At 36.2% G+C, this 12738-nt stretch overlaps 1 protein-coding gene across 1 annotated transcript in view; it reads right to left on the minus strand.

Annotated features, from left to right (window-relative positions):
* The window catches only part of TRIM36 (tripartite motif containing 36), a 98233-nt gene extending 88778 nt beyond the window's left edge, over positions 1–9455 (minus strand). Inside the window, exon 1 of the mRNA XM_043978624.1 lies at positions 9297–9455. Within this exon, the coding sequence (XP_043834559.1) occupies positions 9297–9320 (24 nt within the window). The 5' untranslated portion in view covers positions 9321–9455. The remainder of the gene's footprint in view (positions 1–9296) is intronic.
* Between the last annotated feature and the right edge of the window lie 3283 nt (positions 9456–12738).

A 12738-nucleotide genomic window follows, 5' to 3' on the forward strand; every position in this document is an offset into this window, starting at 1 on the left:
TTTCTTATAACTTTCAGCGGGCCTGATCTGCCTCCCTGCTCTGAGACTATAGACTCAAAAAAAAAAGCAGTTAACATAGGCTGTTGGGTTTTTTTAACTCCTTTATTGTGGCTACTTTGGAGTAAGTATTTAACAAATGCTTCAAACTTAAATTTTAAATTTAATTTTGGGGCAGCTAAGTGGCACAGCTGATAGAGTGCTGGACCTGGAGTCAGGAAGACCCAGGTTCAAATCTGGCCTTAGACACTTGACACTTGACTAGCCATGTGACTGTGGGCATGTTATTACCAACATTATTTTATGTTAAAATGCAAGCTATAGGGGCAGCTAGGTGGCGCAGTGGATAGAGCACCGGCCCTGGAGTCAGAAGTACCTGAGTTCAAATCCGGCCTGAAACACTTAACACTTAGTAGCTGTGTGACCCTGGGCAAGTCACTTAACCCCAATTGCCTCACGAAAAAAATAAATAAATAAAATAAATTAATAAAAAAAAATGCAAGCTATAGCTATGAGACAAGAAAAAGAAAGTGAAGGAATAAGAATAAGCAACAAAGAAAGAAAACTATTATGTTTTGCAGATGATATAGTGGTATATTTTAGAGAACCCCAGACAGTCAATTAAAAAACTAACTGAAACAATTTACAACTTGAGCAAAGTTGCAGGTATATAAAATAAAACCACACAAGTCCTCAGCATTTCTGTATATTATCAAGAAACCCCAGAAGGAAGAAATAGAAAAAGAAATTCTATTTGATATTAAAAGATATAAAAAGGCAGTTTTCAGAGGAATAAATCAAAACTATCAATAGTCATTTGGAAAAAATATTCTAAATGACTAATAATTTGAAAAATACAAATTAGAATAATTCTGAGGTACCACTTCACACCCATCAAATTGGCTAAAACGACAGAAAAGGAAAATAACAAATGCTAGAGGTAATACCAGAAAACAGGTACACTAATACACTGTTGGTTTAGCTATGAACTAGTCCAACCATTCTGGAGAACGATTTGGAACTATGTCCAAAAGAGCTATAAAATTGTGCACACCCTTTGTTTGATACAGTAAAAAATCACTACTAGGTCTATACCTCCAAGAAATCAAAGAAAACAGAAAAGGATCCATATGTTAAAACAATATTTATAGCAGTTCTTTTTGTAGTGGCAAAGAATTGGAAAGGGTGGGTGTTCATCAGTTGGGGAATGGCTGAACAAGTTATTCCATATGAACGTTTTGCTATAGGAAATGATGGAGATAATTTCAGAAAAACCTGGGAAGACTTGCATGAACTTTTTACAAAATGAAGTGAGTAAACCAGGAGAACAATGTACACAGTAACAGCAATATCATAAAGATAATCAACCATGAAAAATTCAGTATCTTTAATCAATACGATGATCCAACACAATTCCAGAGGACTTATGATATAAAATGTTATCCAATTTCACACCGAGAATTTAATGGATTCAAAGTACAAATTGAAATATATTTTTTCTTTATTTTTCTTGCTGGGGTGAGGAGGGCTGGAACATAGTTAATGCAGAAATATGTTTTGCATAAGTTCTTATGTATAATGGGTATTGTATTTCTTATCTTCTCAATGTTCAGGAAGAGGAGTAGAGGGAGAAAGAGAATTTGAAACAGAAATATAAATAAAAAGAAGTCATTTAACCCCTTCTAGTTGTGAGATTTGGGTTTTTTGTTTGTTTTTTGTAAGGCAATTGGGGTTAAGTGACTTGCCCAGGGTCACACAGCTAGTAAGTGTTAAATGTCTGAGGCTGGATTTGAACTCAGGTACTCCTGAACCCAGGGCTGGTGCTTTATCCATTGCTCCACCTACCTGCCCCGAGATTTGTTTTTTAACTCTCATGCTCAGAAAAAAAATTGTTCTTGATTTTATAAAGCCATAATTGATCAAAAATTATCAAATCTGAAGCCAACACTTTTAGAAATGTTGATGTTAGTCAATCCATAAACATTTGTTGAGTGCTTACTATGTGCAAGGCATTGTGCTAAGTGCAGGGAATAAAAAGAAAGGGAAAAGACAATCAGTCCCTACAAACATGCTATATACAGAATCAATTAGAAATAATCAACTGATAGAAGGGACTAGAATTAGCAGTACAGGGAAAGGCTTTCTGTAGAAAATGGGATTTTAGCTGGGACTTGAAGCAAGTCAGGGAACCCAGGAGGCAGAAATGAGGAGGGAGAGTATTCCACACATGGAGAACAAGTAGTGAAAATTCCCAGAGCTAGAGATGGAGAGTTTTGTTCAAAGACAACAAGGAGGCCAGTGTCACTGGATCTCAGAGTACATCGGGGTGGGGAAGTGTAAAGTGTTAGAAGACTGTTAGAAGAAGATAGAGGGAGTCAAGTTATGAAGGGATACAAATGCCAAACAGAGGATTTTATATTTGATTCTAGGGGTGATAAGGGATCCACTGGAATTATTGAGGGCCAGGGGTGACATGATCACACTTATACTTTAGACAATTCACTTTGACAACTGAGTGGGGGATGGAATAGAGCAGGGAGAGATTTGAGACAGGCCGACAAACCACAGGTTATTATAATAGTCCAGGCACAAGGTGATCAGAGCCTGTACCAGGGTAGTGGCAGTATCTGAGGAGAGTAGGGGACATGTTTGAGAGATGTTACAAAGGTAAAATTGACAGGCCTTGACAATAGATTAGCTATGTGAAGTAAAGAGAGTGAAAAATTAAGGATGACACCTAGGCTGTAAGCCTGGGGGACTAGGAGGAGGATGGTATGCTCAATAATAATAGAGACATTAAGGAGAGGGGAAGATTTGAAGAGAAAGATAATGAGTTCAGTTTGGATAATGCTGAGTTTAAGATATATACAGGATATTCAGTTTGAGATGTCCAATAGGAAGCTGGAAATGTAAGGCTGTGTTTTCTTTCCACATAGAAAGATAAGGGAAATGCTTCATGCTTTACTCTATAAACATTAAAGATTAAAATAACTGGCATAGACAATAAAAAAGCTGATTATATCTTTTCAGAATGTTATTATGGTGCCTTAAGAGGTAACAAATCAAACAGTTACAAGATACCCTTTTAATAAGCTAATTAAAAGTAAACATTCATTTCAAATCTTAAAATTAGAAACAAATACCAGTACCAAGATATGTCAAAAGGAGAAAAAAAAAGAATCATAACTGTTATTCCACTGGTTTGTACCTAGAATGATTCACACACACATAGTAATAATAATAACTAATGTTTATATTATATATTAAGGATTGCAAAGCAGTTTACTATATTTAGTCCTTATTTAGTCCTCATAACAGTGAGGTAGATATTATTGACTTCTTTTTCCAGATGAAGAAACTAAGGCCAAGAAACATTAAATAAATTCTCCAAGGTCACATAGCTAAGTGTCTGAAGCAGGATTTGAAATCTGGAGAGGAAAAAATAAAAGACTCCTTTCTTTGTTTAAATTGAAAGAATTGTCTAATTTCAAAAAGGAAAACAAATGTCAAGAGGGAGTTCTTAAAATTCTATTTACTGCGTAATTAACAATACCCAAATATCAGCATAATTGACTATATCAATAAGAAAACCAACAAAAATCATATGGTTATTTCAATAGATGCCAAAAAAGCTTTTGCCAAAACACAGCACCCATTCCTATTAAAAAACACTAGAAAACATAGGAATAAATGGAGCTTTCCTTAAAATAATAAGTTGTATCTTATCTAAAACCACCAGCAAGAATTATGTGTGATGGGAATAAGCTAGAAGCATTCCCAGTAAGATTGAGGTGAAACAAGGATACCCATTATCACCACTATTACTCAATATTGTACTAGAAATGTTAGCTTTACTAATAAGAGAAGAATACAAAATTGAATGAATTATAATAGGCAAGGCAGAAACAAAACTATCACTTTTTGCAAATGATATGATGGTATACATAGAGAATCCTAGAGAATCAACTAAAAGACTACTTGAAATAATTAACAACTTTAATAAAGTTGCAGGATATAAAATAAACCCAATAAATCATCAGCACTTCTGTATGTGACCAACAAAGCCCAGCAGCAAGTGATAGAAAAATTCTATTTAAAATAACTGTAGACAATATAAAATATTTAGGCATCTACCTGCCAAGACAAACCCAGGAACTATAAGAACACAATTATAAAACAGTTTTTACACAAATAGAGTCAGATCTAAACAACTGGAAAAAAATATCAGTTGCTCATGGGCAGACCAAACCAATATAATAAAAATGACAATTCTACCTAAATTCATTTATTTATTCAGTTCCATACTAATAAAACTACCAAAATTTTATTTTATAGAACTTGAAAAAATAATAACAAAATTCACCTGGAAAAATAAAAGGTCAAGAATATCAAGGTAATTAATGAAAAAATGCAAAAGAAGGTAGCCTAGCTATACCAGATCTAAAACTATATTATAAAGAGACAATAATCAAAACTATTTGGTACTGGCTAAGAAATAGAGTGGTAGATCAGTGGAATAGATTAGGTACACAAGACACAGTAGTCAATGAATATTGTAATCTACTATTTGATAAACCCAAATACCCCAGGCCTCTAGGGTAAGAACTACTATTTGACAAAAACTGCTGGGAAAACTGTAATACAACATGGAACAAACTAGGTATAGACCAAAGTCTCATACAGTATACAAAAATAAGGTCAAAATGGGTACATGATTTAGATATAAAGGGTAATACCATAAGCAAATTAGGAGAGCAAGGAATAATTTACCTGTCAGATCTACAGAGAAGGGATGAATTTATGGCCAAACAAGAGATACAGAGCATTATAAAATACAAAATGGATAATTTTGATTCCATTAAATTAAAAGTTTTTTCACAAACAAAAGCAATGCAATCAAGATTAGAAGGAGAGAAGAAAGCCAGAAAACAATTTTTACAGTCAGTGTTTCTGAGAAAGGCCTCGTTTCTTTTTTTTTTTTTTAGTGAAGCAACTAGGGTTAAGTGACTTGCCCAGGGTCACACAGCTAGTGTTAAGTGTCTGAGGCCAGATTTGAACTCAGGTACTCCTGACTCTAGGGCTGGTGCTCTATCCACTGCGCCACCTAGCCGCCCCGAAAAGCCTTATTTCTCAATTATGTAGAAACTGAGTCAAGTTTATAAGCATATAAGTCATTACCCAATTGATAGTCAAAGGATATGAACAGGGTGTTTTCAGATGAAGAAATTAAAGCTATCTGTAGTCATATGAAAAAGTGCTCTAAATCACTATTGATTAGAGAAATGCAAATTAAGACAACTCTGAGGTACCAGCTCACATCTATCAGATTGGCTAATTGACAGAAAAAGACAATTATAGATGTTGGAGACATGGGAAATTGGGACATTGATGCATTGTTGGTGGAGTTGTGAACTGATCTAACCATTCTGGAGAGCAATTTGGAACCATGCTCAAAAGGCTATAAAACTGTGCATACCCTTTGATTCAGCAATACAACTACTAGGTCTGTACCCCAAAGAGATCATTAAAAAAGGAAAAGGACCTACATGTACAAAAATATTTGTATATTTTTATGGTGGCAAAGAATTGGAAATTGAGAGAATGCCTATCAATTGGGGAATGGGTGAATGTGGTATATGACTGTAATAGAATACTATTGTGCTATAAGAAATGATAAGCAGGTAGATTTTAGAAAAATCAGGAAAGACTTACACGAACTGATACTGAGTGAAGTGAGCAGAACCAGGAGAACATTGTACACAGTAACAGCAATATTGTGGGGTGATCAACTCTGATAGACTTAGCTCTTAGCAATACAATGATCTAAGACACTTCCAAAAGACTCATGATGGGAAATGCTTTCCACATCCAGAAAAAGAACTACGAAGTCTGAATGCAGATTAAAGCATACTATTTTCACTTTCTTTTTTCCCATGTTTCCCCCCTTTTTCTTCTGTTTCTTCTTTCACAACATGACTAATGTGGAAATATGTTTTACATAATTGCACATGTATAATCTAGATCAGATCGATTGCCATCTTGGGGGAGGGAGCAGGGAAGGGAGGAAGAAAAATCTGTATCTCAAAATCTTATAAAAATGAATGTTGAAAATTATCTTTATATGTAATTGGAAAAATAAAATATTATTTACATATAAAAAACCCAAAGATGCATTCAATATTCAAGTTATTTATAATTACAAGAGGATAACATGGCTTAGGAAGTGGTCTGCCCTAGAATGACCATAGATAAGTAACTTAAAGTTCTCTCTCTCTCTCTCTCTCTCTCTCTCTCACACACACACACACACACACACACACACACACACACAAAACTCTTTAATGATCTGAATTAGTTGGGAGATTTTCTACATGAGAAGATACCCATACTAACAAAATCAAAGGCAGGTGCCATACAAACATTATACTGTTTCTAATAGCTTGTTCTCTAATCTGCTTCTTTGGGGAAAGGAGAGGAATAAATATGATACAAAATTGTGGGGAGCTACATATACCTCTCTGATAATCTTTGAGACATTTCTGAACACTTTCTCTCATCAAAGAAAGCATGAATCTTCACCCCCAAAGGTGTACAAGCTTACAAGAACTTCTTAGAGTAGAACAGTATTTTATTAGCTGTACAACACATACTTCCTCAAACTTGATTTAAGTGAAAAAAAGCCTCATTTAGTAACTAGTTTTTCACTACAATTTGCTGAGAGGAAGACTAACTTATAGTTTTAATTATGAGTGGTACAGAAATCCTGTCGACTGAGCAGGTAGTCTGAAGGTATTTTTATTACAGTATTTTTACTATACATACAAAACATACTACTTATAGTATGCTATACAATAGTAGTTACTGTGAGATTTTTCAAGATGACTTAATTATTAACAACATTACAAAGGGATTGTAAATATCCATGCCATTTTTCTTGTTATCAATTTTATGCTGGATTCTTTCCTTCTAGCATCTATAGGAATAGTACCTTTCTGAAGATATGACTTTACTAGTGTTTAAATCCACTAAGTGTTTGAAATGTTAAAGGTTGGGGAAGAAAAGCCATGAAATAAATTAACTAACTATTTAACCACTCAGGTTCCTTCCCATTCCTATAAACCCCTGAAATCTCTGAAGGGTAATTGCTTCAGCTATTCATCACAGAGTTTGACTCTCTCCTGCTTAGTTTCCTTCATGGGCAATATCCAGAAAACATAGCCAAGCTGAAAAGTGGATATATCTGCCTCTGACTCCCTTGCTGGCTCCTACCCACCCTAACAACAGTCTATTTACATACAAACCTGGCTTTGGCATTTTTCAGTTTCTCTAGTATTGCACAATAAACAAAAGTCAGCTATTTCACACTCTGATATTGAGAGAAAATCGAAAAGTCTCACCTCACTTTCTCTCCCTCAAAAACCATTTATTATCCAAAATGCAGTGCTGGATAGAAACCTTTAGGTTATCTTTTATATCTGTTTATATTCAAGTAAGGAAGAGTATGGGTTACCTGTCTGTTTTACTTAGGTTCAACATTCAAACTTATCAGATACAGATACAGACACTATTTCAAATCCTATTTCAAATATCTTAGATAATCTCTTTCTCCGATAAATATGTTTGAACTTAGTGGCAGTGAATCAAAAGATTCCATTCAGTGGCTACATAAATTTGTTGTATCCATCTCTTTTCCACTCCCCAGTTATAAGGCAGCTCTCTTGCTCTCACATGCTCTCTGTCTCTCTCTCTCTCTGTCTCTCTCTCAACAATGGAGGTAGGCAACTTTGAATCTTAAGAGAATTGCAATTTCAGGGCCTAGCCAAGTCAAAGTAACAAATGGATTCAATTTTCTGAGAACCAGGCAAAAAGAGCTCTCTCTGTGTAATCAGTTCTCCTCTGAGTTCTGGCCAAGGAGAGAAATTTAATTTTCCTTGTATCTTCTATATTTTTGTATATTCCCTATATTTTTTCCTGTATTTTTAGCCTTCTTGCAGCTCCAAAGTCCTCCAGGCCCCTTTCCTGAAGTGACCTGAAGAACCTAGGTTCAACATCACTAGTATGGGCATTTTCCTCTAGGCCCTAGCTTCTCAAACTTTGGGGTGCAACCCCACATGGGGTCGCTGAATGTGGGGGTCTCAAAAAAATTGGCAATAAATGTTTGATTTGTATACCTTTTTATATACTTATATAACAAGGTCACAAAAAATTTCTCCAGTGCAAAGGGGTCTCGAGTGGAAAAAGTTTAAGCCAGGCTCCAGGTACCATTTCTATTTTTTTTTCTATAAAGCACTTATGAGCCTTACTTGACCACTTACACTAATGTAAAGTGGTGCAGAGGCTCTCTCAACAACACTTGGCAGGAGCACTCGGGCTTCAGAGGCACCCAGCCAGCCAAGCTGAAGCCACACTTTCTAGAATTGTCCTAAGGGTGTGGTCAGCATCCCCAAGTAGATACTTACAGTGCAGCTAGCATCAGGTCTAGGGGGTGGAGAGACTACTAACCATATGCAGGGGACTGGAACTTCAAGGATTCAATACAAAGCACTTTAAAATATTCGGTTCTGAGGAGTCAGAACTAAGGTATAAATAGAAGACGATAAAGCTCAATGACCTAAGAATAAAAGGTACCAGAAAAAAGAACCTCTGGAATATGGAACATAAACATGCGCCTCTGAATCATAACCCAGTCCCCACCTTTACAGGAGTATGGATATGGGGCGGGGGGTGTCGGGTTGTGACTCTGCAAAGGCTGTTTTTGTTTGGCACATGAAGCAAGCTATATATGCCAAAGTGTAACTCTACCCAAGCTATTACAGACTCCAGGATTGTTCAAGTACGTTTAAAACGGCAAGCCGGGCGGGTAACTGCTTCAACTGTTCTCTTTCTTGCTTAGTTTTCTCCAAGGGCAGTATCCAGAAAACCTAGGCAGGCTAAAAAGCAGATGTAACCGTCTCTGACTCCCCAGAAGCCTCCCTCCCTCCCTCCCAATCAGCAGCCAATTTAACATACAAACGTCACTCCAATATTTCTGTTTCTCAAGTACTGCATAATAAATAAAACCCAGCTACTTTGCATCCTGATGCCCAGAAAAAACCCAAGAGTCCTAACTCACTTCCTCTCTCTTTATCACACAAACTACTGTGTTGGATAGAAACAATACAACTAAAACCTAAGTTAGTGTTGGGAGAGGACCGATGGGTACAGGGAAAATTAGAGGCGAACGGAAAGAGGAGGCTCCCCCAGATGATAAGCATATGTCCCCATCCCCAGAATGGCCATGCTGACCCCATTTTCCTTACCTTGCCCTTTGCTAGCAAATCCATTTCGTAGCCAAACAGTTAATTTCCCTGACTCAGACGTATTTATTAACATCGATTCCCATCTTAGTCTGAGTTTTTGTCAAATGCCTTCTGTTATTAATGAGGGAGAAGAAAAAGGGGGAGAGGGAAGGAAAAAGATAAGAAAGGAAACAATTCAGGCTTCAAGTATTTGCGAAGTGGTCCAGAGGAGAAAGTGATCTCTTAAAGGCACACACAGAGAGGCAATAGTGATGTAAAACTTTCATTAGACGAACAATAGACAAGTCCAGTGAAACCCCGCCTCAACTGAGGTTTCTCACTTCAGCCCCTCATGCAGGATTCTTCAGCTGAACGAAATAAACAAGCACAAAGCAGGGTCCACTTCCAGTGGAGGAAATGAAACCCTGTAGCGATCTAAGGTTTGATTTGTTCAGGTGGCTTTTTATTGGATCATGCCGATGGCCTTCCAAGGCTTTCTTGAATGAGAATGCTAAGATTCTTATCACATCATCTAGCCGTAGGTGCAGTAGGCAGATATGGCAGTAATCCAGCAAAGTCCTAACAAAAGCCTTTGACGATGAAAATAAGGGGGGGAAAAGTCTAGGAAATGGCAATAACATCTTATGTCAGCCTTGCTGAAATCCAATAGTTAACCAAGACAAAGCACAAAACTTCTGAGTTGGATACAAATATAAGGACTATATTTAAAACCACATTTTGGAAAGCTGTTTGCAAACTACCTTGATATTATTAAATCCTCCAAAGGGCTTCCCTTTTGAAAACAAAAACAGAAAGCTCAGATTTAAGACGGGCATTTCTTCACAAGGACCACACTCGTTAGTTCCTACTAATTCACTTTTTTAATATTATAATTGAATAATATAATTTAATATTCTCTTAACTGATCACTTTAAAATTCAGTGTGTTTAACACATTCTATTCTTTTGAAATGACAAATTTACTTGTGTATTATACTGAAATTATTTCACCTCCTTCCTCTGATCCCAGTTACACATGAAAGATGTGCTTCTGGAGAAAGAAATTCTTATAAAATAAGTCCCAATACTCTATTGAAAGGTAACAATAGCACATCTTCACTAGGATATTGTTAGAATCAAATAAGATAACATATATAAAGGGTCTTGCAAACTTTTAAGTGTTATATAAATGTTAGGTATAATAATTATAAATAGGGGGCGGCTAGGTGGCGCAGTGGATTAAAGCACCGGCCCTGGATTCAGGAGTACCTGAGTTCAAATCCGGCCTCCGACACTTGACACTTACTAGCTGTGTGACCCTAGGCAAGTCACTTAACCCCCATTGCCCCGCGCAAAAACAAAAACAAAAACAAATAATTATAAATAAATTATAGTTTTTACATATGCTTAATTTTTAAATGAATGGAAATTCATGAATCCCTGATTACTTTTCTTGAGCTAACAAAATACCTGCAATTAATCAATAGTTACAAATAAAAGGTTGATTATTGTTCCTCATCTTTTTTTTTCCCCCAAGAGGACCAATGATATAATAGGGTGATATTTTGACTAACTCCTGAATTGGATTTAAGTGAGACAGACTTGCACAAAGTCATCGGCTTCACTCTCTCTTCCAGAGACATCAGAGTTCAGTGACAAGACGAGAGTCAAGACCACTGGCAATGGCCCAGGATGCAGTGGTTTCATTGATGTCTGTCTGACCAAGTTCTAACCCGCCTTCATGGCTGTTGGAACAAATTGTTCTTATCCACTGATTGCACTGGGGAAATCTTCCCTTGCTTGGGGTAGACAAGTTTTACCACGATGTAGCCAAAAGGTTGACTATGGGTTTTACAAAAAAGAAAAACAAAAAAGGAATGAAAAGTTCAATATTTACTAGGGTTCCCTTTATATAAGTGGCTATTTTTCCCCCCTCAGGTCACCTTGTCCTAAGGCTTAACCCAACACAGTGGAGGCTGGTTTTTCCTAAAAAGGCACAGAAACCATCATGAAGTCTTCATTTGTTCAGAGGGCTTCTGGGTGACCTAAGTAGAAATGCCAACACACCTCCCTCAGGATTTACAGTCTTCTAACCAGCGAAGCACCAAGAAGAATGCAGGAGGAGCAGAAAACCATTGCTTTATCATTTCCTGAATATCCTTTCTATGCTACTGCTGTTAGCCATCATTTTAAAAACTGATTTTAAGTTATCTTCAGAATGAGATTTTGTTATGTTAAAGTATAATGATTTCTAGAATGTCAGAAACACTTAGATTCACCTGTGAATAGAAAAAGTTAGAAAGTCAAATGATGGTTTATTAAGTATCATCCTACAATTTGAGTTATCAGTGCCATGAACCCATCACCTAACACAGTAGTTGGCCCATAGTAGATGCATTTTTTTCTGTTTTCTTTTTTAAATTAACAAAAATTGTTCTCTCCCTCAAACCTCTCCCCATCCTCCACTGAAAAAGAAAAGGGAAAAAACCCATGTAACAAATATACATAGTCAAGCAAAACAAATTGCCACATTGCCCATATCTAAAAATATATCTCACCCCTGAAGTGCATCAAAATGGGTCTCATGTTTCATCATGAGTCATCTAGAATAAAGGCAGTCATTGAGATGACTAGAGTTCTTTCAAAGTAGTTTGTCTTTATAATGTGGTTGTTACTGTACAGATTGTTCTCCAGGTTCTATTCACTTCATTCTGTACCAAGTCATAGTAAGTCTTCCTAGGTTTCTCTGAAAATCTTTTTCCATTTCTTACAGCACAATTCATAATTGCATCACATTCATAAAACATAATTTGTTCAACTATTATCCCTTTGACAGACATTCCTTTAGTTTCCAGTTTTGTCACTATAAAAAGAACTTCTATAAATATTGTTGTATATGTGGTACCTTTTCTTATTTATTTGATCACTCTGTGATATAGACCTAGTAGATGTGTCTCAAGATCAGAGAGTATGCATAGTTTAATAACTTTGGAGCATAGTTCCAAATTGCTTTCCAGAACAACAGGACCAATTCATATCTCTACCAGCTGTATATGATTGTACTTGTTTTTTCATAGCCCCTCCAGCATTTGTTATTTTCCCTTTTTTGGGTTTAACTTTGCCAATCTGATGGATGTGAAATAGAACCTTAGAGTTGCTTTAATTTACATTTCTCTAATTATTAGTTATTTGGAGCACTTTTTCATATAATGAATTATCAGTTCCCTATGTATTTTAGGAAAGAGATGTTTAAGATTTAGGAGGGTGGGCAGATAAGATAAGGAACTCTTGAGTGGGGGGGGTAAAATAAGGAATAGGAGGATAAGGGGAGAAGATAAGGTAAAAGGGATAGGCCAAAAAGAAAAGCTAAGAAGGAAAATAGTGAGTAAAAATAAGATGGAAAGCCATTCACAAATAGTAATTATACTTTTGAATATGAATGGGATGAACTCACCCATAAACAG

The sequence above is a fragment of the Dromiciops gliroides genome, chromosome 1 (genome assembly GCF_019393635.1).
Source record: "Dromiciops gliroides isolate mDroGli1 chromosome 1, mDroGli1.pri, whole genome shotgun sequence".
Classification (NCBI taxonomy): domain Eukaryota; kingdom Metazoa; phylum Chordata; class Mammalia; order Microbiotheria; family Microbiotheriidae; genus Dromiciops; species Dromiciops gliroides.